This window comes from Macaca mulatta, chromosome 2, assembly GCF_049350105.2.
Source record: "Macaca mulatta isolate MMU2019108-1 chromosome 2, T2T-MMU8v2.0, whole genome shotgun sequence".
In the NCBI taxonomy this organism is placed as follows: Eukaryota; Metazoa; Chordata; class Mammalia; order Primates; family Cercopithecidae; genus Macaca; species Macaca mulatta.
Window position 1 is genome coordinate 122,106,365 of NC_133407.1, and position 25,797 is coordinate 122,132,161.

The 25,797-nt window shown below is 50.2% G+C and overlaps 1 protein-coding gene across 6 annotated transcripts in view; it reads right to left on the reverse strand.

Annotated features, from left to right (window-relative positions):
* Nucleotides 1-21,176, reverse strand: part of ACOX2 (acyl-CoA oxidase 2) — a 33,643-nt gene extending 12,467 nt beyond the window's left edge. For 2 of the 6 annotated variants that reach the window (XM_077993259.1, XM_015130529.3), the window contains exons 1-13: nucleotides 20,957-21,165; nucleotides 18,782-19,032; nucleotides 18,195-18,357; nucleotides 17,829-17,980; nucleotides 17,281-17,388; nucleotides 15,572-15,691; nucleotides 15,133-15,248; nucleotides 14,350-14,522; nucleotides 12,657-12,819; nucleotides 10,322-10,512; nucleotides 8,276-8,455; nucleotides 6,333-6,438; nucleotides 57-274 (exon numbers count right to left, since the gene is read on the reverse strand). In XM_077993259.1, the coding sequence (XP_077849385.1) occupies nucleotides 57-274; nucleotides 6,333-6,438; nucleotides 8,276-8,455; nucleotides 10,322-10,512; nucleotides 12,657-12,819; nucleotides 14,350-14,522; nucleotides 15,133-15,248; nucleotides 15,572-15,691; nucleotides 17,281-17,388; nucleotides 17,829-17,980; nucleotides 18,195-18,357; nucleotides 18,782-19,032; nucleotides 20,957-21,081 (2,066 nt within the window). In that variant the 5' untranslated portion in view covers nucleotides 21,082-21,165. Of the gene's footprint in view, nucleotides 1-56; nucleotides 275-6,332; nucleotides 7,040-8,275; nucleotides 8,456-10,321; nucleotides 10,513-12,656; nucleotides 12,820-14,349; nucleotides 14,523-15,132; nucleotides 15,249-15,571; nucleotides 15,692-17,280; nucleotides 17,389-17,828; nucleotides 17,981-18,194; nucleotides 18,443-18,781; nucleotides 19,033-20,956 lie in introns of all 6 variants that reach the window. The other 4 variants (XR_013414086.1, XM_077993257.1, XM_077993260.1 and 1 more) reach the window with 4 other exon arrangements.
* Between the last annotated feature and the right edge of the window lie 4,621 nt (nucleotides 21,177-25,797).

Sequence of the window (25,797 nt, forward strand, 5' to 3'; positions counted from 1 at the left end):
AAGGGGGTAGGGTTATTCTCTGAAGGCTAACATGGTTTGAAGGCTGTGCCACTCACCGGATCAGGCGGAGCAGGTCCAGGTAGGCTGTTCTTGCCATGTCCACTTGGGCACCAGACAGGAAGGCATCATGGAGAAAGTCACCCGAGTTAGTCAAGATTCCGTGTATGGCATGGAGGTCACAGAGGCGCTTGAGCACCTGCTGAATCGCTGATTCATTTTCTAGTTTCTCCAGAGCTTCTGTAAAACCCTTCACAGTGACATAGTAGCAGTGCGCCTACAAAGCCACAAAGATATGTTCTCCTGGTTTCTGGTTTTCTACTCCAGAAGTCATCCTGGAAGCTTGGCAAGATGGCTGGAATAAACTTGAGGCAGGATGTGCTTCCCAGCAGGCTGACTTTTCTTCTAGCTCACTCTGGGTCTGATCAAGGCTTTTTGATGTCGTGTGTGTGTGTGTGTGTGTGTGTGTGTGTGTGTGTGTTGGGGACTGGTGGGCTTTTGAAACATGGCCCTTGTTTTCTTTTGCTTGGAGCAGTTTCAAGTAGGTTGGAAAGTGGAGAGAAAGAATACAGGCACATTGGAGGCTGGCCTGGGGAAGGTAGAGGACAGCACCACTGTTCTTAAGAAAATAGCTATTTTAAGGCTGGGTGCGGTGGCTCACGCCTGTAATCCCAGCACTTTGGGAGGCCAAGGTGGGTGGATCACCTGAGGTCAGGAGTTTGAGACCAGTCTGACCAACATGGCAAAACCCTGTCTCTACTAAAAATGCAAAAATTAGCCAAGCATGGTGGTGCATGCCTGTAATCCCAGCTACTTGGGAGGCTGAGGCAGGACAATCACTTGAACCCAGGAGGCGGAGGTTGCAGTGAACCAAAATCATGCCATTGTACTCTAGTCTGGGCAATAAGAGCGAAACTCCATCTCAAAAAAAAAAAAAAAAAAAGCTATTTGTTGTCTGCAGTGTTCAAGTCAGTGGTGTGTGTGTGTGTGTGTGTGTGCACGCACACGTGTACACCATGGGGTGAGAAAATAATGGTTCAAGATATATATGAAATTTATCCCAGCTAGAGTATAAACTCCTTAAGGTAAGCAGTGCTGTTATTTAGCTCATATGTAATGGTCTGGCTATGGCAGTTGTCAAAAAAATACTTTAATACCAGCTGGCAAGTGTCCACTGCCATCAACCCTGTGAGAGCCCCTCCTGCCAGATGGACTCCGTCCCGAAGACCCCCTCCTTCTCTCCACAGCCCAGCAACTAAAGGATTAATGCTTGACCCAGCAGGAGGCCTTCAGGACCTTGCTTACCCTAGGGCTGAAGTCCATTTTGATTGGTTAGTGCCTTGTCCTACTGGTTGTAACATATTTTGAACAGACCCCATCTCATCAAGACAAGCACACATAATTATTTTGTCAGGTAGGATATATGAGTTCTATTAGGGAGAGTGAGGAAGACAGAACGTATAAAGCAGTGCTTCTCAATTTTTTTTTTTTTTTTTTTGAGATACAATCTCACTCTGTCACCCAGGCTGAAGTGCAGTGTTGCGATCTTGCCTCACTACAACCTGTGTCCCACTGGGCCCAAGTGATCCTCCTGCCTCAGCCTCCCGAGTAGTTGGGACCACAGGTGCACATCACCATGCCTGGTTTTTTTTTTTTTTTTTTTTTTTGGTATTTTTAGTAGAGATGAGGGTTTTTTAGTAGAGATGAGGGTTTTTTAGTATTTGGTATTTTTAGTAGAGATGAGGGTCTTGCTATGTTGCCCAGTCCCGAGCTCAAGTGATCCTCCTTCCTTGGCTTCCCAAAGTGCTGGGATTACAGGCAGAGCCTCTGGGCCTGTTTTTTATGTGCACACAGATCACCTGGGGATCTTGTAAAAATGCAGATTCCAGGGCAAGGCCTGAGACTGCATTTCTAACAAGGTCCCCTGTGATGCCCATGCTGCTGTAGTGATTTTCAGTAGCAAGATTTAGAGTGTCTTGGGGGTTTGGCTGGGTGCGGTGGCTCACACCTGTAATGCTAGCACCTTGGGAAACTGAGGTGGGCGGATCACTTGAGGTCAGGAGTTTGAGACTAGCCTGGTCAACATGGTGAAACCCTGTCTCTACAAAAAATACAAAAATTAGCCAGGTGTGGTGGTGCACACCTGTAATTCTCGCTACTCAGGAGACTGAGGCACGAGAATCGCTTGAACCTGGGAGGTGGAGTTTGCAGTGAGCTGAGACTGTGCCACTGAACTCTAGCCTGGGTGATGGAGTGAGATTCTATCTTAAAAAAAAAGAATGTCGGCCGGGCGTGGTGGCTCAAGCCTGTAATCCCAGCACTTTGGGAGGCTGAGACGGGTGGATCACGAGGTCAGGAGATCGAGACCATCCTGGCTAACACAGTGAAACCCCGTCTCTACTAAAAAATACAAAAAACTAGCCGGGTGAGATGGCGGGCGCCTGTAGTCTCAGCTACTTGGGAGGCTGAGGCAGGAGAATGGCATGAACCTGGGAGGTGGAGCTTGCAGTGAGCTGAGATCCGGCCATTGCACTCCAGCCTGGGGGACAGAGCGAGACTCCGTCTCAAAAAAAAAAAAAAAAAAAAAAGGCCGGGCGCGGTGGCTCAAGCCTGTAATCCCAGCACTTTGGGAGGCCGAGACGGGCGGATCACGAGGCCAGGAGATCGAGAGACGATCCCGGCTAACACGGTGAAACACCGTCTCTACTAAAAAATACAAAAGAACTAGCCGGGCGAGGTGGCGGGCACCTGTAGTCCCAGCTACTCGGGAGGCTGAGGCAGGAGAACGGCGTAAACCCGGGAGGCGGAGCTTGCAGTGAGCTGAGATCCGGCCACTGCACTCCAGCCTGGGTGACAGAGCAAGACTCCGTCTCAAAAAAAAAAAAAAAAAAAAAAAAAAGAATGTCTTGGGGGTTCAAAAGAATTCACCCAGTGGGACATGAGTTGGGGGAAAGGTCATTCCAGGCAGGGAGAACCTTATGTGCAAAAAGTTGTACATTCAGGAAGCTGCAGGCAATTTAATGAGGCTGAAGTGTGGTGGTATAATGAGGTGATGATGGGGAACCATGGAGGTTAGGGTGGACTCATACCTGGGGCTCAGGTCAGTGAAGGGCTGTGAAGAACATGGTCGGAATTTGTTCTGTGGGACCGGGAGTCTTTAGCTGCGCAGTGACCCGATCCATTTTCTCACTTGGAAAGAACCTGTGTTTCCTAGGGGGCCCTCACACAGGTGCTGACAACTCCACTTTGCCATTCAGACATGGTGTGCTCACAGCCATGCTGGACTTGCAGCATTTGGCTGTGGAAGGTCAGCAGATGTGCTGTGTTGCCTCTGGGGCTCCAGTAGCCTTTGTTGCTCAGACTGGGTACAGCTTGGCAGAACTGCAGACCCACACTCCTTTTCCTGTCCTAATCTGAGAGCTGCATCCTCAAATGCTTAAGGCTCTCAGTTGAGGAGTGGAGTGATGGAGAGCTGCCCAACGGCCTGGGCCTCTGCCTTAAAAAGCAGGATGAGGATCAGAGACAGAGGTGACCTCTACGCTTTGGGGAAGGGCTGAGCCGAACTTTGGTCCCACGCTCTGAGCACAGTGAACATTATTTACATTGTGTGTGTTGGTTTAAATCTTGCCTCCTGTCTAATTTGGGGGTGGGGGTGGGATATATGCACTTATGTGCTAGCTGCCTCTCTTTAAGTTTTACTCATTTAATCTTTATCAGAGTCCTACAAAGTAGGTACTGTTATTAGCTCTATCTTGCAGATGAAGAGACTGAGGCTCTGAAATATTAAGTTTCTTCCCCAAGGTCATGGCTAGGAAGTGGTAGCAGTGAGATCCACACCAGGGCTGTATTCCTAACCCTGTGTGGCCAAAGCCACAGGAGACTGAGGCTGGATTATAATGAGGCCAGCATTTGTTCCAGTGGTCCTGGAGACTGACATCTCTTCTGGTCAGAGTCTGCATTATCGGACCACAGCCTGACAGAGCCTAAAGGGCTCTCCCATGCCCCTTTGTCTACAGACAGGGAAGTTAAAGCCCAGAGAAGGAAGGGGCTGCTTGAGGTCACACAGAGCTGGGGCCAGAATTTAGCCCATGGCTCCCCCTTGTCTACTCTTCTGTCAGTATCATCCCCGCTTCCCCCAAGTTGCAGTTATCTCTACCTGCACATTTATGGTTTCCAGATGGGGCCCAGTTGGGTGCTGAAGCTTTCTGTAGACTAAATAACCCCGCAAAGCACAGAGAGTACAGAAAGCCCTATCCATTATGACCCTGGAGACAGCTGGGGCACCACCTCCCCAGGAAGCTGTCAGGGACTTGTTCTTCCCTCACAGGCTGGCTGGCTATCACCCTCCATCCCCCCAGAGTTTGTTGCTCACCTCAGTCACTCATCACACCCTTGGTGGTGTGGGAAGGGAAAGCATCTGGACTCAGCTATTTTCTACCTCTGGGACCTAACTCCTGAGTTCTCTTTCCTTACTCTTGAAGTGGAGATAATGTCAGTCTCCCTCCCAGGGCTGTGTGGATTAAATGAAGTAACCCTGGCAAGCAGCATCTGGTCCATTTGAAGGCAGGCCATAGGTTTGGAAAATGGATGAGTGGATAATGGGCAGCTGTGGTTCCTGTTTTGGTGATCCAGTGAAAGCAGGAAGCCTTGGCTCACCCTCTGTGTTGACAGGACAGTTAGCACAGCAGGGGGTGCCCCTGCTGTAGGCTGAACAGAACTGAGGGCTGCAGAGGTAATCCCAGAACCGGCGGTGTGGTGGAGGTGGTGGGTCACGTGGTGGTACTCAACGTCCAGCCTGCCCCACCAACCCTGTCCCACGAGGGCCTCTGCAGCCCTTCAGGGCTCTCCTGTTCCAAGGCTGCCATTTTCTGGGTCTGAGGCCTGAGCATTGGTGTGATCACTTTAATTTTCCAGTTATTGGCAGTGCCAGAGTCCCAGCTGCCTAAGCTAGAACTCAGGAGTTGTTCTTACCTCTTTCCCACCCCAGCACTCTGAGGCTTGTCGTCGCTGCCTTCTTCCCCCTTAGTATCTCTGATCTCCCCACTTGTCTCCAGGCCTTCTGCCATGCTCATGGTCAGGACCACCCTCAGTCTTGGCCCAGACTTGCTCCTTTCTTTTTTTTTTTTTTTTTTTTTTTGAGAGGGAGTCTCGCGCTGTCGCCCAGGCTGGAGTGCAGTGGCCGGATCTCAGCTCATTGCAAGCTCCGCCTCCCGGGTTTGCGCCATTCTCCTGCCTCCGCCTCCCAAGTCGCTGGGACTACAGGCGCCCGCCACCTCGCCCGGCTATTTTTTTGTATTTTTTAGTAGAGACGGGGTTTCACTGTGTTAGCCAAGATGGTCTCGATCTCCTGACCTCGTGATCCGCCCGTCTCGGCCTCCCAAAGTGCTGGGATTACAGGCTTGAGCCACCGCGCCCGGCCAGACTTGCTCCTTTCTAACTTGCTCCCTTTCATTCCACCCCGGGCAACCTGCATGATTCTTCTAGAATGAAACTGATCACTTTACTCCACCTCCAAACAAACTCAGCAAAGGCATTGCAATGAAAACAAAACCCCAACTTTTCACAGTGGTGCAAAAGGTCAGAGGCCTTGCCTGTCTCCCCTTCTCCCCTTGTCTCAGTCCTCCTCCTTAGGTACTCCTTGAGAGACTTGCACTTCCTCCCAAGCACACCAGGATTCTTCTTGCTGACTCCTTTTGCACGCGCAGCTCCCTTTGCCTGGAAACTTTTCTCTCCAAAGCTGCCACCCCACCCTTTAGCTGGCTAATTTCAGCTTATCCTTGAAGTTGCCGCTTCTTTTGGGAAGCCTTTCTGACTCCTCCAGGTGGGCAGAAATGTGCCTGCTCTGGGATTCCGTAGCAGCCTGTATTGCCATGTCATGGTGCTTCCTTGATTGTAGCTGTGCATGGGCAGTGGCTTCACTGTTGAGCACCCACCTCAGTGCCCAGTGCAGAGTGGGTGCTCAAATATTTGCCGACTGACTATGAATTATGCACAAACACAAAACAAGTAGAAATTGAATCAGACATCCAAGGATTGCCTGTGGGGCTAAGGGGAGACTTGACCTGCTTTTCTATCTGGGAGGAAATATTTGAACAACCTGAAGCAAATCCAATAACACTGCCTCATTACCTTTTCCCCTAAGAGCTGCCAGCAAGATTGCTTTGGAGTTAAGTCCTTTAATTAAAATACCCTGGACTAAAGCCTTGGAAGTGAAATGAGGGCAGCAGCCGCTGAGGCAGAGTTGGGGAATAGTGGCAGAGCCCGGATTTTCCCAGCAGGGTAGCCTGCCTGGGAAACAAAACGATCCCTTTCAGCTTCAGCTGGCGGGCGCTCACCTTAGCAGCCTGGAGGTGTATGACAGTGGTCTGGTTCCAGGCCTCGTGCTGGTCAGCTCCGGATTGCGTCAGGGTCTGTAAATGGTGCACTGAGTCCTTTATCAGTCTGAAGGCCAAAGCAAAAAAGGTTCAGCTTCCTGACTGAGTGGAAAAGACAACTGATGGGCTTCCTGTGGTCCCTCAGAAGTAGAAGTAATGCCTGTTTATTGACCACTTATGTGCTATAAAGCTAAATGATTGATACTCATTATCTCTTTAACTCTTTTAAGGGCAGGCACCCCCCCAGTTTGCTATGGGGAAAACTGAGGCCCAGAGAGGTTAACTAATTTGTCCAGGGTCACACAGCTAGTAAGGAGTAGAGCCAGGATTTTGACTTGTTGTTAATCGCCATGTTATAAAGCCTCAGGGCCACAGGCCAGGAGCTGTGCCCTATTTCTAATGCAGATTCCAGCCTGACACCAGTATGTTCAGGCCTTTTTGTTGACTCTCGTCCTATGGCCTGAGCAAGGAGAATGGTTTTTCTGTAAAGGCTACAGAGGCCCGTCAGTCACCTAGCCTGCTGCAGGTTCTACCCACGGGACCTAAAAACAAAAACAGAAAACCAACCTTTGTCCTGAAAACCACTAAATTAGTCATTTGCCATTTTATTAACCTTTAATCCCTTCTTATTTTCTGTTTCCTGCCCGTCCATCCATGACCCTTGGAATCTGTGTGTAAAGCAAACTGTTTATTAGGCAATATGTTTTTTGCTTTGTCAGGGAATAGATAAGCAGATGTCACATTGAATTTCAAGCAAGGAGAAATATCATGACACTTTAATTACCTTGAGCAGCCTTATTTTCCCCTCCTCAAATCTCCCAATTGAAATGTTAGCTCTGTGAGGTCTGGGGTGTTTATCAGGCCTATTTACTGATAGGCCCCTAATGCCTGGAACAGTGCCTGCCATATTATAGGCAGTTAATAAATATTTTTGGAATAAATAAATGAATGTTCCAAGTTGCTTATGATCTTGAAATAACTATTAACCATCCCTGGGACCACAGGTTGGGATATAAGGCCTCTTATTATATACTGAAAACATGTTTTTCCAGTTTGTTTTTGGTGTTTCCTTTTTATTTTTTTATTAAATTTTTTCTATGTTTGGTAGAGGTGGAGTTTCACCATGTTGCCCAAGCTGGTCTCAAACTCCTGAGCTCAAGCAATCCTCCCACCTCGACCTCCCAAAGTGCTGGAATTACTGGTGTGAGCCACCATGCCCAGCCTGTTTTTGGTGTTTTAATTTGGGGCAGGGTTCAGAAGTTTCCTTTTTAGGTAATTAAACCTCCATCTTTTCCACGGTGGTATCTGTGTTTGGTCAGGACCTCTCTATTCCCAGCCCCTGGCATATTTAGTCATTCCTAACACAGAGTAGGTACTGAACAGTATTTGTTGAATGACAGAATGGATGAGTCCTTGGCTTTGTCCATGTTCCCTGGAGCCTACTAGACCCTGGAAATAAGTGAATTCTATTCTGTGGTGTTGTCATATTTTCAAAAATTATTTTTAGATTATGGGATATTTCAAACATACAAGTGAGTATTGCTTTATTTATTGATATTTGCATATCAATACATTTGTAGTATTTACATGTGGTACATTCCTTGTATTGCAAATCACCATAGGACCCTAGAGATTCAAAAAATATCTCACAGTAGTAGAAGGACATCACACCTCTGGGCCACCAGAGGTGGCCAGGATGGGGAAGTGATGGGGATCCATGGCTGATGCGGGGGACTTCCCCTCTCTCTCCCATGGTGGCAGGGACTGAGAGGATGGGGGAGGCTAGGCATGGGGTGGCTTTTTAGAACTGAATCCACGAATGTCCACCCAACCAATCCAAAGGCCCTAGTGTGGCATGGAGCCTGTCCCCAGGTGGGATGGCTGCTTTCTCAGCACTGGCTTACCTTGCTGCCACGTGTGCCCAGGCTGTGGTGTAGAGCTCTGGGCAGAGGAAGTCGGCTGCCTTCTGGGCTGGACACCTGGCCAGGTCAGGTGTGGCGAGATACGCGACAGATGGAGGGAGAGATCTCTGTGGCGTGGAGCCAGGGGACATCTGAGTCTGCAGGTAGCTCTTCACCAGAAACCTGGGGCGTGGAAGGGGAGGCAGGTGAGAGGGCAGAGACTCTGCAGGACAGCCCAGCACCCCTCACTCCCAGAGGCAGGCGAGTTCATGCTGGGTTCCAGCCTTCCCGTGGGAGAGCCGGGTCACCGGGCCTCCACCTGGCCTCCCTCCTGAGGATTCCCCCTTGGGCCATCCTGCCTCGAGGCCTGCAGTCAGGCACACCCCGGGAAACTGTAGAGCCGGGCCAGACACTCTCAGATCCTGAACATAAACCCTTCTGTGATCTGAGCAAACAGAATTTTCCATCAGAATACTGCGATTTTGGGATTTATAATGACTTGTACAGTGACTGGGTGGAAATTAAATTTTCTTAGCTGAAAAAAGAAGGATAGAGGCAAGCATGCTAACAGGAGTAGGAGGATTATAGGTGACTCTCAACTGCTGCTTTAGGATAATCCAGTGGTTACAGGTTCTGGGCTTAGACAGCCCTGGATTCCCATACAGCCTCGCTGAGACCTGTATGGTGAACGAAGCATCACCTCCCAAGTCATGGTTTCTCTGGCTCTAGGTGGGAGGACAGTTCTCATCTGATTGAGGGTTTGTGAAACGGAATGAGATGATATTTGTAGAGTGCTTAGCACAGTGCAGAGTACATAATATGTGCTATTGTATTCCTTTTCTAATTTGGAAAAAAATCAAGGGACGTTATATATTTTTAAAAACACAATAAATGTTGTTTTTCATATTTGCCAGTGAACTTCTTTCTCCTTTCATAGGGAAGCATTTGCCCTGTTTGGTCACCTGAGAGTAGGTGAGGATGAGGCTGTCAGCCTCCAGGGTCCACAGACCTAAGAGGGATGAAAAGAAATCACTTGTGTGGAGGAGGCTGACTTGGCCATTGCTTGGAGCCTCTGTGTGCAGGCTCTGCACCAAGCCTAGGCGATGCTAAAGCGAGCAAGATAGGGGTAGTCCCTGCCCTCAGGGAGCTCCTAGTCTAGTTGGCGAGTAGAGCTAAAAAGGTGAACAAAAAAATGAGACAACGATAGATTGTAAAACTGCTCCAAAGGAAACAAGGCCATGTTGGGTGGGAGGGGATCAAATGCAAAGGCCTCCTGGACAGAAAGAGGTGTGTGGCTGGCAGAAGTGAGCAGAGGTGGCTGGGTGTGGTGGCTTGTGCCTGTAATCCCAGCACTTTGGGAGGCTAAGGCAGGTGGATCACCTAAGGTCAGGAGTTGGAGAGCAGCCTGGCCAACATGGAGAAACTCCATCTCTACTAAAAATACAAAAATTAGCTGGGCATGGTGGTGTGTAATCCCAGCTACTGCGGAGTTTGAGACAGGAGAATTGCTTGAACCCGGGAGGCGGAGGTTGCAGTGAGCTGAGATTGCACCACTGCACTCCAGCCTGGGTGACAGAGTGAGACTCCATCACAAAAAAAAAAAAAAAAAGAAAACAGAAAGAAGTGAGCAGAGGCAGGAGGTGGTGAGAGCATCATGGACAGGGAGTCAGGGGTCAGGTCACACAGACCTTGCAGGCCACAGCATAGAATATGTCATTTTCCTATGAGCACTGGGAAGCCATTGAAGAATTTCAAACCAGAGAAAGATGTGATCTTCCCTAGGCTCTGAAAAGATCCCTCCGGCTGCCTGTGGAGAAGCGGGACAGGACAGAAGCAAGAGACCAGGGAGGGGTCTGAGGCTGTGGTGGAGGTGAGAGAAGATGGTGGTCTAGAAGTGGATAGATGAGTCATACTGGGGAATTGGACAGCTCCCAAGTGGCACTTCCCAAAGCCTGCTCCCTTTATGGGCATCAGACGGAACCCTCCACCCAACAAGCTTGGTGGGTCCCCAAGGGCTTGGGCAAAGGCCTGGGTCAGCCTGGACCTTACCTGGCCACCTGCAGGTAGAGCACTGTGTTCTCACCCTCATAGGTGCAGGAGGCCGACAATTTGGTGACCAGTGATGGCAGGCCACTCAGCTTTGAGTAGCCGTGTCCGCCACAGGCCCTGCGGCACATCTCAGCTCCCTGAGTGCAGAATTCCGACATCATGGCCTTCATGCCTGTGCTCAGTGCGTGGAGCTGTGAGAACATGGAGGGGGGGTTGGGGGGTGTAAAGGGGCCTCTACCATGGGGACCAACCCTGTGCACCACTTACTGAGCATCTACTGCATGCCCAGCTCAGCTCCGAGGTAAGAAGTGTTTCTTCTGCTCACAACTTTGTGAATGAGAAGGCGGGTAGTCAGCTTATGTGACTCACCCAGAGGCACACAATTAGGCAGTATAGCTGTAGGGGCATAAGAGCAAAGGAAAACCTGGCCTGGCCAGTGTCTCCAGGATTGGGAAGAGGGTGCTGCCTGGATGGGGCCCACAAGCCTCCAGGAGTTACAGATTTTGCCGGCATGGGTTTTAGAAAGCCCGCCTGTGAGGACGGGTGTCCACTGTAAGCCCACTTACTGGGTTGTTGGAGGGTGACAGGGTCTGAATGTGTCCACCTAAAATTCTTATTTAGAAATCCTAGTCCCCAAGGGTTAGGGCTAGGATTAGGAGGTATTGATGATTAGGAGCTAGGAATAGGAGGTATTATGATGGTAGTAGGAGGTGGGGCCTTCTGGAGGTGACCAGGTCATGAGGGTGTAGCCTTCGTGAATGGGATCAGTACCCTCATGACAGAGGCCGCTTCTGGCTGGGTGTGGTGGCTCACACCTGCAATCCCAGCACTGTGGGAGGCCGAGGCAGGTGGATCACAAGGTGAGGAAATCGAGACCATCCTGGCCAATACAGTGAAACCCCGTCTCTACTAAAAATACAAAAATTAGCCGGGCATGGTGGCGGGCACCTGTAATCCCACCTACTCAGGAGGCTGAGGCAGGAGAATCTCTTGAACCCGGGAGGCGGAGGTTGTGGTGAGCCGAGATTGCACCACTGCACGCCAGCCTGGGTGACAGAGTGAAGCTCTGTCTCAGGAAAAAAATAAAATAAAACAAAAAGAAAGAAAGAGGTTGCTTCTACCATACGAGGGCACAGCAAAAAGACAGCAGTCCATGAACCAGGAAGCAGGCCCTCACCTGACACCAAAGGCACTAGTGCCTTGACCTTGGACTTCCCAGCCTCCAGAACTGTGAGAAATAAATTTGTTTTTCTTTTTTGAGACAGGGTCTCACTCTGCTGCTCAGGCTGGACTGGATGGAGTGCAGTGGCACAATCACAGCTCCTGCATCCTTGAACTCCTGGGCCCAAGGAATCCTCCCACCTCAGCCTCCAAAGTAGTAGTTGGGACTACAGGTGTGTGCTACCACAACTGACTAATTTTTCAATTTTTTTTTTTTTTTTTGTGGAGATGGGGGTTTCACCATCCTGCTCAGGCTGGTCTTAAACTCCTGGGCTCAAGCAATCTTTCTGCCCTGGCCTTCCAAAGTGCTGAGATTACAGGTGTGAGTCACCATGCTGGGCCAGTTTCTGTTGTTTATAAACCACCGCTTTATGGTATTTTGTTACAGCAGCCTCAACAGAGAGAGAGGCTGCCAGGCAGCAGGCCTAGTTTGAGATTTTGGTTCTTGAAGCCCCTGCCTATCTTTGGAGTTTTCAAGTCCTTGGGAGGAAAGTTGTGTCCCCTGATCTCTCTGTGCCTCAATTGCAGCTGAAAGGGTTAATGAGCAGGGCTTATAAAGCATGGTGCCTGGACAGACTGAATCTTACTGTATATGTAAGATTTACTTGAGACCTGTGAGCCAGATGTGTTTAGGAATCAGAGTAACTTTTGAATTGTAGAGAGGCCAAGTGGCATTGAAGGTACATTTTATATAATAGCCCAGTGGGGTTTGGGGCGGCTTTAGGGATTAAACACATTAATAATTTTCCCGCAAAATGTATTCACACTCAGAAGGATAAATCAGGTCAGTTCAGGTCAAACTGTGCCACCAAATGAGTTCCAAACGACTGTTTTTCAGAGCTTTTTGTGTTTCAAATACACATCGGGGTTGTGGACTTGTGTTCTCTACACTAGATGTGATTGTTTTCTCTTAGCATGTTTGTAGCTCTCTGGGGGCCAGTTGTGGGTAAATTTATATATCAGGGTGCCATTCACCCAGACGCCCTGGGATGCTGAAAGCTGGGAGGGGTGGGGGTGGGGAGTGCCCGCGGGGATGGGGCTGTGGCTGTTCCCCAGTGAGTGGAGCAATCTTAGCTGCCCTCCCAGCGCCTGCCCCTCTGCGGACAGCAGGTACCTCAGGCAGCAAGCTGAAGTCTCTGTTCAGAATGGCAGTGTAGGCGTGCTGGAAGAACTCCAAGAGGCTGACTGCCAGGAAATGGAAGGCATAACTGATGGCCAGCTGAGGAAAGAGTTTCTGCTGCTGCGTCTGGTAGTCCAGGACCTTTGCCTCTGGGTCACTGAAGGGAAAAGAACCGGAAGATTTAATCACTACGTGCCATGTCCGCCTTCCCCTATCCCTGACACCATAAAAACCTTAAAAACAGACAGTTCCTTAGAACTCATTGCAGAACTTGAGCTGACACGAGGCTGTTGATAATCCTTTAAAAATCCCATCTAACATGAACATCCATCCACACATTTCACTGCAGGAATATTGACACGTTTGTTGGTGGGTACTGCCTCTTGTTATGGGAGGCTTATAGAATTCCAGCATATACACGGTATTATCCTAAAACCTGAAAAGTTCTGAGATTCCAACGTGCCTGGTCCCAAGATTTCAGGTGAAGAGTTGTGGCCGTGCACCCGTGATGATTTGAACCTGTGACTCCACTGCCCGTGTGCACTTGCTGTGTGCTGAGGAATACATCAAGCCTAAATAATAACTCTTAGAATGTAAACTCGGGTTCGATGGAACCCCAAGGAAGGGACTGTGTCTGCCTTATCCACTGCTATGTCCTCAGTGCCTGAGACTATGTCCAGCACTTACGAGCTCACAGTAACTGGATTGAAAGAGGGTGTGATTACAAGAAGCCTCCTCTCTGGACAGCAGCTGCTCACCTGGCGCATCTTTCTCATGACCACCCTAGGGACACTTCTGCAGCCCAGATAAATGGGCCTCGGGCAGGACAGCAGCAGAAGCCCCTTCTTCCCAGTGGCCCTCTCCTGCGGAGAACTCCCGCAGCCCGGACTCCGAAGCCCAGGCCAGGCGAGGGCGCTGTGAGCTTGCCAGAGGAAAGGATCCTGGGCTGAGGGCCTAATGCACCTTACTGCATTTCACCCTCCACACCACCCTGAAAGGCCGCTTCTGCCACGCCCATTTTGTAGCTGAGGAAGCTGAGGGATGAAGTGAAATGGCCGAGCTGAGTGTTCACAGAGGGTTCAGTCAGCCCTTGCTGTTCTGTGCTGTGGGGTGGAGGGAGTGGTACCAACACAACCAATTACAACAAAAGGGATCCAGACATAGACATACCAGTCGGATGCTGACAGCACAGCTGGACAGAATGAGTTCAGCCACACACAATCGATATGACATTGGATTTTGCTAGGCTCGGCCTGACAGAATCAACTCAGCCAGCCACAGTCTGACGCAGCTTGCAACTGACTGACCCAGACCCGTCCAACCCCTCACAGCCACACAGAACACAGCCGGACTCGGACAGACACAGAGTCAGACAGACCTGGTGCTACAGGGCCAAAGGCACGATCACACAGAGCCCGAGGGGGCAGGCACTGAGGATGCAGTTTAGGCCAACTGGTCAGCCCTGTTAGAGGGAGCCAGAGAGACCTCTCTGACATGCCCAGATGGGGCCAGGCCTGGGTAGATTTTGTGTGTGTGTGTGTGTGTGTGTGTGTGTGTGTGTGTGTGTGTGTGGTGGGTGGCAGTGCCTGCTCCCAGCGCTCTGGCTCTGGCAGAAGAGTGTCGGGGGAGGCACTGTGGGACCAAGAGGCAGCATATCTGTGGTAGTCAGTCACTGGGCACCCCTTGCCTGGGCCGGAGCTGGGATTGGCGGCGGATGACTGAGTAGCGCGTGGCGATGACACAGGCCTTCTGCAGTGTAGGGAGGACCTCCCCTAACAGCAGCTCCACCCGCACCACCACCATGGGAAGGTAGTTGCTCTGTGCTGTCCCGAGTTTGATGTATGTGCCATCTGGCAAGACCTGTGTGGAACAAGGACGGGCACAGTGTCTGAGCCAAGGCTCCCCAGGATGCCCCTGCTTCCCCAGAGCTGTGGGGCTCCACACAGGGAGGGTGCTTCTCCCCTCAACTGGCGCATCTGGGGTTGGAATGTTAAAACACCAGGTCATTTCCCCAAGTGCCCTGCTTCACAGCGCCTCTCCTGGGACACCCCAGACCGCCCCACAACCCATAACTAAAGGGGTGATGCCTGGCAGAGTTGGGACCGCCAGAACTCCTGCTGGCATTCTGGCTGGTATCTGCTGGGCGACTGGCTGTGTCAGGCCTCACCGTGGGTAAATATTACGCAGATCACCTCAGCTCTATCCTCTCCTGGGGCTGCAGCTCCACCCCACAACTGCTCCGTCAGCCTATGTGACGAGCATTTCTGCATGAGAAGTCGGAGGCTCTGTGTCCAAGATCATACTGCTCCTAAGCAGGGTTCACCCCAGTCTGTGGGACATCAGAGCCTCTCTTGGGGGAGGAGGTTATGTGGCCCAAACTCAGCTCTATGGTGGACCCAGACCCAGCCTGCACAAAGTGCAGGTCCCCTCTCTGGGAAGTACAAGTCCCCGTCCTCCCCAGACCTGTAACCTGTGCAAAGCGACTCAGCATGTTCTCCCTGGGGACCCGCACATGGTTCAGTCGCAGGAAGCCGTTGTCCATTTGATCAAAGTCCATCTTGGGCCCGATGTCCCCAACGATGATTCCTTGAAGGAGATGGAGATGAGGACACCTATCAGTTGAGAGACTGCTTGTTATGTGGCAGGTATCACACACACATTCCAGGTCACAGCAGCCTGTGACCCTGGGGTTATTGTACCTATTTTGCAGGTGAACAAGCTGAGGTCAGACAGATGCTAAATCTTGCTCAAGTTCACCTCACCAGTTAGCACCAAGTCTGTCCAACTGGACCTCTCTGCCCAAGGGAGACATGTCTTAGCTACTCCTGTGGCCCTCTGGGGCCCCAGGTCAGGGAGGCCACCTGGGCTCTCCTCCTGGCGGGGTCCTTGAGGGAGCATTATGGGCTCACCTGGCAGTGGGGTATGGTCCCGAAGACTCCGGATTGGCACAATAAAAGCGTGCATGCCCCGCCGGGCTCCTGAGCAGACCAGCTGGGCCTGGACCAGGGCATGGGTGGCTGACCGTCCCACTGAGGGCAGAGAGAGGAGAGGCCCGTCACAGGAAGACCTGCGCATTGCTTTTCCCAACCCAGCCTCCTGGGGCTAGGGTTTTGGATGGGTACCTCTGGGGCCCTGAAAAGTCACTGATCAAAGAGAGGGGGGATTGCCCCCAAAGAACCAAGCAAACTTAGCAGTGACTTGGCAAAGGCACTGTGAAATGATTCAGCTTTTTTTTTGGCCCCCACCCCCCAACTATTAATGAATTACTCTGTCATCAACCTTATAACAATGAATACAGATAATTATCGTTTATCAAAATCCAGGCGGCGCTAGACCCTGTGATAGATGCTTTCCAGTTCTCGCAGGGGAGAGAGGATGATGAGTCCCATTTTCCAGATAAGGAAACAGGCTCAGAGAGTAGAGTGACGCACTGAAGGTCACTGGCCTGGAGGGGCAGAGCTAGGATTTATCTGTACCCTGGTCTATCTGATCTTAAAGGGTGGTTTCTTTTGTCTTCATTTTTGACAGTAGTCATTTATTTTCTATCTCTCTTTCTCTCGTCACTCTCTCATCTCTCTCTCTCTCCTTTTTGAGACAGAGTCTTGCTCTTTCGCCAGGCTGGAGTTCAATGGTGTGAACTCAGCTCACTGCAACCTCCGCCTCCCAGGTTCAAGCAATTCTCCTGTTTCAGCCCCCCGAGTAGGTGGGACTATAGACACCCGCCACCACACACGGCTAATTTTTGTATTTTTAGTAGAGATGAGGTTTCACCATATTGGTCAGGCTGGTCTCAAACTCCTGACCTCAGGTGATCCATTCACCTCGGCCTCCCCAAGCGCTGGGATTACAGGCATGGGCCACCGCACCTGGCTCATGTCTATTATGTCTCTGGTCTCTGCCTCTGTCTTCCTCTGTCTGTGTGTCTCTCATCTCTGTCACTCTCCTGCTTTAGTTGGACTCAGCATATTTGTTTTACTTTTTTCCACACAAGGTGTGGGTCCCCAAGTGCCACAGATGTGTCCTGGGAGGTGAAATTCTCAAGTTTGAGGAAGGGGAAATCCCTCCTTGGGGCTTGGTAAATCACCGAGCCTCAGGGACACTTGATGTGGCCGCCACCTGGTGGCCACAGCGGGAGGTACAGCGTTGGTGGCTTGATGGGGGCTGGTGGTGGGCGTGAGCCTTTCTGGGTGTCTGCAGCAGGGGCAGACAGGCGTGCTCTTTCCACTGTCTCATCACAGGGCCTGTGCTCTGGCTGGTGGCAAGCTCTACCAATAACTCAGGAGATGAGAGGAGATGTGAGGAGTGCCTGGGACTAGACCAAGTGTGTGTGTGTTTGTGTGTGTGTGTGAGTGTGAGGCCTTGTCTCTCATGGATTGTCTCCTCTATTTCAAAGTTCCTTTGGGGACTTTCCAGCCACTCACTAATGAAATGTTTAACATCCCACCTATTTTACAGAGTGAGAACCTGAGGCTCAGGGAGGTGAACTGACTTGCCCAAGGTCAGCAGCCTAGAACAGAAAATCAACCTGAGGTCTGTTGAACCTCAAAGCCAGTGCTACTCTGCCCTCCAATATTTCTATCTGGGGAGAGATAAGGAAGGGGGTTGGATGGATACTCACGGTCTCCAGGCCACCATTTGGTGGCAGTCAGCGTGGGGCTGTGTATCACAAACTCCTGGGTGGCTGCGTCATAGGTGGCTTCAGTCTCCAGGCCCTGAAGATATGTCCCTTAGGATCAAGGAGGGATGTTAGAATTGGCCCAAGGTGGGGATCTTACCTGGGAAGCTGCTTCTAGGTGGGCCTGTACTCTTAGGCATTAGTGCGGTACAGAGTGGGGCTCAGCTCCCAGCTGTACTTGCAGGCAGTTCTCCCCTTTCATCTGTGGGCCGTGTGGGGGTCACACAGTCCCCTATAGCCAGTCTGTGACAAGGGATGGCTGCTGATGTTTCCAGAAGGAATTACTTGCCCCACTGGGAGCTCACACAATATGTGCAAATTAGAAGGCAGCATCCCTTCCTCAAGACCCTTGACTGCCATCTGCTGGAATGTTTTCATATTAAACATATGTCCCTCGAAGCCTATGAACCTGTGACTACCGAGATGTAAATGGGCCCTCTGGAGTTTTGCAGTGCACAACCTAAACACCACATGCAGCAGCCCTGGCTCACCATGTCCCAGCTCTGTCTGTGCATACGTTGCGATGATCTGGATGTTTTTGCAGAGTGGGTCCCATTTGGCAATCTGTTCCTCTGAGCCCAGGCTCCTGAGGGCTTTCAGGAAGACTCTGTGTATATTTAAAGCCACATCTCCAGAAAGGGCTCTGTTGGGGAGAGATGCTGTAGTTGAGTAGCCTATTGGAGACGGGGGCCCAGGTACCCCCTGCCTGAGCAGAGTACAGGAGATAAAGGGCAGCTAGCATCCTGGTTTCCCAACAAGTCTTCCCTTTGTTGGGGGAAATGGCTCATGGGGCTGGGGGGTTTCCAGGTGATCCCAGGTGGATCCCTCTCTAGTGGGGCTGCCCCAGGAGTGAGCACCTGTAAGCATAGCCTAATTCACGACCATCTTCCAACCAACCCAGGCGCTGTGCTATCAACCGGATGTGGAATGCCCTCCGCATGGCAGCCTTATAACGCTCATTCTGGGTCATGAAATAATTGTCCTTACGGCTAAACTCTGGGTAACTGTGGATGATGCTCTCTGCAGAGACAGAGAATAGAGGGCTTAGGGACCTGGGTGAGGTTTCTGGCACCTTCAAATCTTCTTACCCACTTGCTTCATGGATCTGGAAAGGAAGTCAGACATTATTGTTATTTTACAGATGACAAAACTGAGGACCAAAGTGGGAAAGTGAATTGCCCAAGGTTACAAAGCTATGCAGTGGCAGAATTTTAGGACCAGAATCCAGGTCTTCTGCTGCCTAGGACTCTTCTATCCCCCAGGTGGGCTCAGGCAATATTGACATGTGAAGATTGTCTTTACAGTTCAAAGGAATGAATCTCTAACAGTGGAATTTCAAGGCAAAGTTTGTTATTTGAAAGCAGGACTGCTAATGAAGGAGACTCTTCTTACAAGAGAAGCATGGGGCATAAAGCAGATGTCCTATTCCCCAGCTTCCCCTTACCAACTTTCCTCCGGAGAGCAGTGTTCTGGGCACCTCCATCAAGGATGTTGGTGAGCCGTTCCACGTCAAAGGACTGCATATACCTCTCGCTCTCCATGTCGGGGTGCATTTGCCTGCTCCAGGTATCCCCCAGTGACACTCGGTGCACTGGGCTGCCCATCCTATCCTGGATCTGTCTGGTGACTGAGGTGAAACACTTCCGACCCGGCTGCTCCGAGGGTCTGCTCTCAGTGTTGGTCGGTGCAAAGAACCTGTGTGCAAGAGGAACTGCCTAGGGCTGGGTGTCAGCCAGGGCTGGTTGGTAGAAGAAAGACATCCCTAAGTACCTGAATCCCACTCCACCTCCACACTCTCCCTGTGGACGCTGGCTGTGGACCAGGCACTGTGTGCATGGTAGGCATGGTATGCAGTCATTGCTTGGTACATGTCTGTTCAATACTTGTTAAATAAGATTGAACAGGGCCTGACCCCAAAGATTGGGCTCTATCCACTGCAGTTCGCGTTACATGAGTTGCCTAGGGAAATCTTCACAAAAAAGTCAGTGAAGGTTACACCTGAAGAAAATAATCCTGGAGAGGCTGAGTGGCCCCTAGCCACACAGCTGGAGACGGCCAGGAGTTGGATGGGGTCTGACCACAAAGCACATGCCTTGTCCATACTACAGCTCCACTGTGGAGGATTACTGAGGGCACCTTGGTCTCATTCAGCTGCTCATAAGTTCTAGGATCATTCAGCCCCATTTCTATGAGCCCTGCAGGTGTATTGTGGAACTGAAAGGAGGAAACCTGCTCCCTGACTGTGAAGTGTTCCCCTAGAACCCCTGAGTGTCTTTCACACCCAGGTTGGGCCCTGTCTCCTCCATGGCAAATGCTTGGCCTCTGAGAAGCCCCTATTCCTCCACAGTGAGGGAACCATAAGGTGCAGTTCATCCTATTTCACAAGTCTCTTGAGTCCATCTGCTCCTTGCTATCTCTTTGGCTAGCATCCAGGCCACTGTCATCTCTTACTTGGCCTCAGTGTCCCTTTTATCTGTTCTCCCAGCTGCCAGGTGAACTCTTGAACTGCAGATCACATTGTTTTCCTCTCCTGCTTGGAATCTGCTCCTTGGGGCCCACTGTTAGTGGAACGGAGTCCTTGCTGTGTCTACCCACCTCCCACTCCACTCGCCTCTCTCCTATGTCAACTAACTGCCACATCATCCCTGGCCTCCACTCACTCTCTTCCTACCCTTTGCCCCTGCTGTTCTCTCTGAACAAGGTTCAGCTCCCTGGTCCCCGGGGTGCTCTAGAGTTAGGGACAAGTTCTTATTTGCTTACATGTTCCTCCCACAAGGCCTGGGAGGCCAGCTCTGCATTTCCTAGCTTGCAGCAGGCATGCTGTAAATCTTTCCTGCAGGCTGCCATGCTTTTGATTGCCCTTCCTTCCTGACCTCAACCTGACAGATGCACTGCTGTTATTACCATTTTATGGGGAGGATGTGGGCCTTGGAAAGGGAGGAGACTTTATAAGATCATGCAGCCACATGTAGCAAGTGAAATTCATACGCAGGCTTTCAAACCAATACCCCTAGCAGGGCTGTGGGGGTGCTGGCAAGGGCTCCATCCTCTGCCCCCTGGAGTCCTGCAAGCGCACCTAGTGTGGCTCCTCTCTTCCTGCCTCACCTCTTTTCCTTGCTCTGTTGCCACTACCTCCTTGCTGTTCTGAATGCTCCAGGCCTCCCTGCCACTGCCAGCTTTTGCCGGGGTAGCTCCCTCTGCCCAGAACACCCTTTCTTCAAATGTCACCAGGGCTGTTTGCATTGAACCTCATTTAACCTTAAAGAGGCCACCGTCTTTAAAACCAAGCCCCCTCCCCCAGCATTCCCTGTCCTCCTCACTCTGCTCTCCTTTTTCTCTTTTCACTTACCCTCTTCTGACATTTGAGATCATTTACTAATTTCATATGTTTTTGTTTACTTCCATCTCCCTGCTAGTAACACAGAAACTGCAAGAGGGCCAGGATCTTTGTCACTGTCACACTGTGACCCTAACACTTAGTGCAGGGCCTGGTTTGCAGGAGGTGCCCAGTGAAGAAAGCCTTGCTCAGGGTCTCTCGGAGCTGCGGACAGGGTCATCACGGGGGCGACTCTGTCCTCTGGGGTCTCCCAGTCCCTCCCCGCCCGAAAGCCTGGCTCACCTGGCTCCCCTCTGTCCTGTGTCTGCACTGTAGGCCGGGCTGGCCTCTCCCCGGCTGTAGGCCACAGCCTCTCGCAGGCTTGTGGTCCTGCCCTTCTCTCCTCCCACAGAGGGGCTGGAACACATAAGTGGAGAGCCCTGCTTGGCCAGCGCTCCGCCTGTCCCGGCTTGCGGAGCTCCCCTCCCTCCTCTTTCTCTTCCTGCATGGGTGTGACCTCTGTGCTGTTGCTGGGGCTGCTCTGGGAGGACTGCTGGGAGGTTGGAACCCTTCCTTCTCAAAGCCAGGGATTCCTTTGACACTACTTGTACCAAAAAGCTGCGTAGCCCAGCAGTGTTTCCAAAGTGATATCCTGGTCTTCACTGATCTTTCACCGTGTGCCCTTCAGGGACTCAAGCTGTTAATATCACATGAGCTTAATAGGCTCCCCTCAGATGGTCCTCATGTGAAAGGATTGCTCTGTAAGGTGTATGTTTTTCCTCTCTTCCCATGTTTCTGCTCTAAAATATGGCTTGTCTTATGCTTAGCATCCCCTGACATTCCCTGGAAAAATATTTGTGGCGCATCCATCTGTAGTTTGTGGGATCCAGATGGGAGCTGGGTCTTAGTGAGAGGAATGAGAGGCTTAGAGGTTCCCTCCCTGCATAACCACCCTGGAAAGTCAGATGCGGCTCCCCATTTTGCAGGTAAGGAAACAAGCTCAGGGAGGGGATGTCACCTTGTTTAGGTTTGCACAATAAGTAGATTACGTAACACATTTGTGTAAGATTGGGAAAGAAATCAGGGGACCAGTAGGAGATCAAGGCTCCTGTTCTGGCAGGACTTCTGAGCTATTTTGACCCTGAGCAGGTGTACTCCCTTTCTGGGCCTTGGCCCCCCTGTAATGCAAGGTATTTGCTCCGTAAGGAGCCTCACAGCACCCCATCATATCGCCAAGGTAATGTCTAGCTTGTGTCTGCAGGAAGAGGCAGGACCTGTGGCCCAAGCTTTGCAACTTATTACCTAGCAGGTCCTTCTGGAGCTGTGGGGCTCAGAATCCTGGCAGTCCCCATTGCTGTGGGCAGTGGTTTCAGGGAAGGTGGTCTTGGCCCCACTGTTTGGAGGTGAAAGTTCTCACTTCCAACTGGACTCATCTCTGTCAAGGATTTATGCTATGGGAATGACTTAGTTACTCTCTGCCATAGAGAAAGGCTTGGATTGCAGGAAGTGCCCAGTGAAGAAAGCCTTGCTCAGGGGCTCTTGGAGCAAGGCTTTTTAATAAACTCTCCATGTTTAAATTGTTTTCTCATCTACTTTGAAGCTGACCCTGTTCTGTATGTTTTGGATGTGATCATTTTGATTTGTTGCACTGAACTCTTGAATTCTGTAGCTTAAAAAGGCTTTTAAAATTACAAGATATTTCAAACTTGTACAAAAGTGAAGAGAAAAATATAATGAACCCACACGTACCTAACATCCAGCACTAAACATGATCACACTTGTCTCCTTGATCTTTGTTTTTAACTTTTTATTTTGAAATAACTTTAGACTTTCAGAAAGCTGCAAAAAGTTCTTGTATATCCTTCACTCAGCTTCTTCTAAGGTACAATTATGAAACCAAGACATTAACACTGCTGCAATATTGTTAGCTAATCTTCAGAACTTATTTGAGTGCGTCAGAGGTTCTCTAGGATCAACCTCAGGTCCGGTGATTTGCTAGGAAGACTCACAGAACTTAGAAACTGTTATACTGAGCCAGGCGCGGTGGCTCATGCCTATAATTCCAATGCTTTGGGAGGTTGAGGTGTGAGGATCACTTGAGGCCAGGAGTTTGACACCAACCTAGACAACATAGCAAGACCCTGTCTGTACCAAAAAATATGTAAAAATTAGCCCAGTGTGGTGATGTGTGCCTGTAGTGCTAGCTCCTTGGGAGGATGCAGTGGAAGGATTGTTTGGGCCCAGGAGTTCAAGGCTGCAGTGAGCTATGATGGAACCACTGTACTCTAGCCTGGGTGACAGTGAGACTTTGCCTCTAGAACAAACAGGAAGAAACTGTAATACTCATGGTTACAGTTTACTATAGCAAAAGGTTACAGATTAACATCAGTAGAAGAAAAAGGTACATAGTGGGAAGTCTAGGAGAGAATGGACTGAGCTTCTAGGTGTCCTCTCCCAGTGGTGTTGTAGGGACAGCATTTAATTCTTCCGAAAACGATGTTTACAATATGCACGAAGTATTGACAACCAGGGAAGCACACTTTTGAGGTAGGAGAACAGCAGAAGGAATTGGAGGTTGGATAAAGGGCGGAATGATCGAAAGCAGAAGCAAGGTGAAGGGGTGAGTGAGCAAGAAGCAAGATAAGAAGCAGAAGTTAAGCAGCCAAAACAAAAGTAAGATAAAAAACTGAGTAAAGAGACCCCATGGCTGGCAAGATCCTGACCAAGCCAGTAAAGGGCAGCTCCTCAGAGATGGGCATGCGCATTAGAGAGAAAAAGTATCTTTAACGTGACCCCGTATGATAATCAGCTCATTAAAGCTCATGCATATGGACTGCATATCATGCATGTACTTGAGGTCATGGAATGGAGTCGACGTGGAAGTGCACAAGGGCCAAAGTAAGCAACACACCTATCAATCAAAAGGCAGACACTAGCTAGAGATTAGGCAGCCTTGGGAAAAGAAAGGGAAAAAACACATAAGAAGACCACAAGCACAGCAAACTGATGCTGATCTCATCTCGCAGAGGTCAGCCCACTCTGCCCTCTTGGAGAGTATAATGCTGTGCTTAATAAACAATTGCTGCTGGCTTTGCTACTTGTGTGTGTCATGTCCAGTTTTTTGGTTTGTTTGTTTGTTTTTGAGACAGAGCCTTGTTCTGTTGCCCAGGCTGGAGTGCAGTGGTGCAATCCTGGCTCACTGCAACCTCTGCCTCCCGGGTTCAAGCGATTCTCCTGCCTCAGCCTCCTGAGTAGCTGGGATTACAGGCATGTGCCACCATGCCCAGCTAATTTTTGTATTTTTAGTAGAGATGGGGTTTCACCATGTTGGTCAGGCTGGTCTCGAACTCCTGACTTCAAATGATCTGCCTGCCTCGGGCTCCTGAAGTGCTGGGACTATAGGCATGAGCTGTTGCGGGAAGTCAGGGACCTCGAACAGAGGGACTGGCTGAAGCCGCAGCAGAAGAACATAAATTGTGAAGATTTCATGGACATTTATTAGTTCCCCAAATTAATACTTTTATAATTTCTTATGCCTGTATTTACTGCAATCTCTGAACATAAATTGTGAAGATTTCATGGACACTTATCACTTCCCCAATCAATACCCTTGTGATTTCCTATGCCTGTCTTTACTTTAATCTCTTAATCCCGTCATCTTCTTCGTAAGCTAAGGAGGATGAATGTTGCCTCAGGACCCTGTGATGATTGTGTCAACTGCACAAATTGTTTGTAAAGCATGTGTGTTTGAACAATATGAAATCTGGGCATCTTAAAAAAAGAACAGGATAACAGCGATGTTCAGGGAACAAGGGCGGTAACTTTGAACTGGTCACCGGTGAGCCAGATGGAACAGAGCTATATTTCTCATCTTTCAAAAGCAAATAGGAGAAATATTGCTGAATTCTTTTTCTCAGCAAGGAACATCCCTGAGAAAGAGAATGCACCCTGAGGGTAGGCCTATGAACGGCCCCCTCAAGGCGTGCCTTCTTTTATAGTCAAAGCCGAAGGGATGAAATAAGCCCAGTCTCCTGTAGTGCTCCCAGGCTTATTAGGACGAGGAAAATTCCTGCCTAATAAATTTTGGTCAGACAGGTTGTCTGCTGTCACACCCTGTTTCCTGATAAGATGTTATCAATGACAATGCGTGCCCAAGACTTCATTAGCAATTTTAATTTCGCCCCATCCGGTGGTCCTGTGATCTCGGTCCTGTGATCTTGTCCTGCCTCCATTTGCTTTGTGATATTTTATTATCTTGTGAAGTATGTGATCTCTGTGACGCACACCCTGTTCGTGCACTCCCTCCCCTTTTGAAAATCGCTAACAAGGCCGGGCGTGGTGGCTCAAGCCTGTAATCCCAGCACTTTGGGAGGCCGAGGCGGGCGGATCACAAGGTCAGGAGATCGAGACCACAGTGAAACCCCGTCTCTACTAAAAATACAAAAAATTAGCCGGGCGCGGTGGTGGGCGCCTGTAGTCCTAGCTACTCAGGAGGCTGAGGCAGGAGAATGGCGTGAACCCAGGAGGCGGAGCTTGCAGTGAGCCGAGATCGCGCCATGAGACTCCGTCTCAAAAAAAAAAAAAAAAAAAAAGAAAATCGCTAACAAAAACTCGCTGGTTTTTCGACTCGGGGAACATCACGGATCCTGCCGACATGTGATGTCTCCCCCGGACACTCAGCTTTAAATTTCTCTCTTGTGCTCTTTCCCTTTATTTCTCAAACCAGCCGAGACACTCAGGAAATAGAAAAGAACTCACGAAACCATCAGGAGTGGGTTCTCCTGACAGTGAGCCATGGCACCCGGCCCAATCCAGCTTTTTGTTTGGGACACCAAGAGACTGGAACTGCATGGCACCATCTGGCAACATCTTGGTGTCCAGAGTTATTGCAGTCATCACAGAGCCGTGGGATGCTGGTGTGGCTGACCTTAGCTACTCCGTCTCCATCGACTCCAGATGTGAAACTGATAGAGTGTGGCCCAAGGACCCACTCGGAATCACATTATTAGTATAAACTGCCTGGCATGGCCCAAGGCCCCAAGTATACAAAGATACTGTTTTCAGGCAGGATATTCCAAGGGCATAGAGGTTAACTCCCAGGAGCTGTCAAGTGCCAGTCCTTTCTTTGAACTATGCAGGGTTTG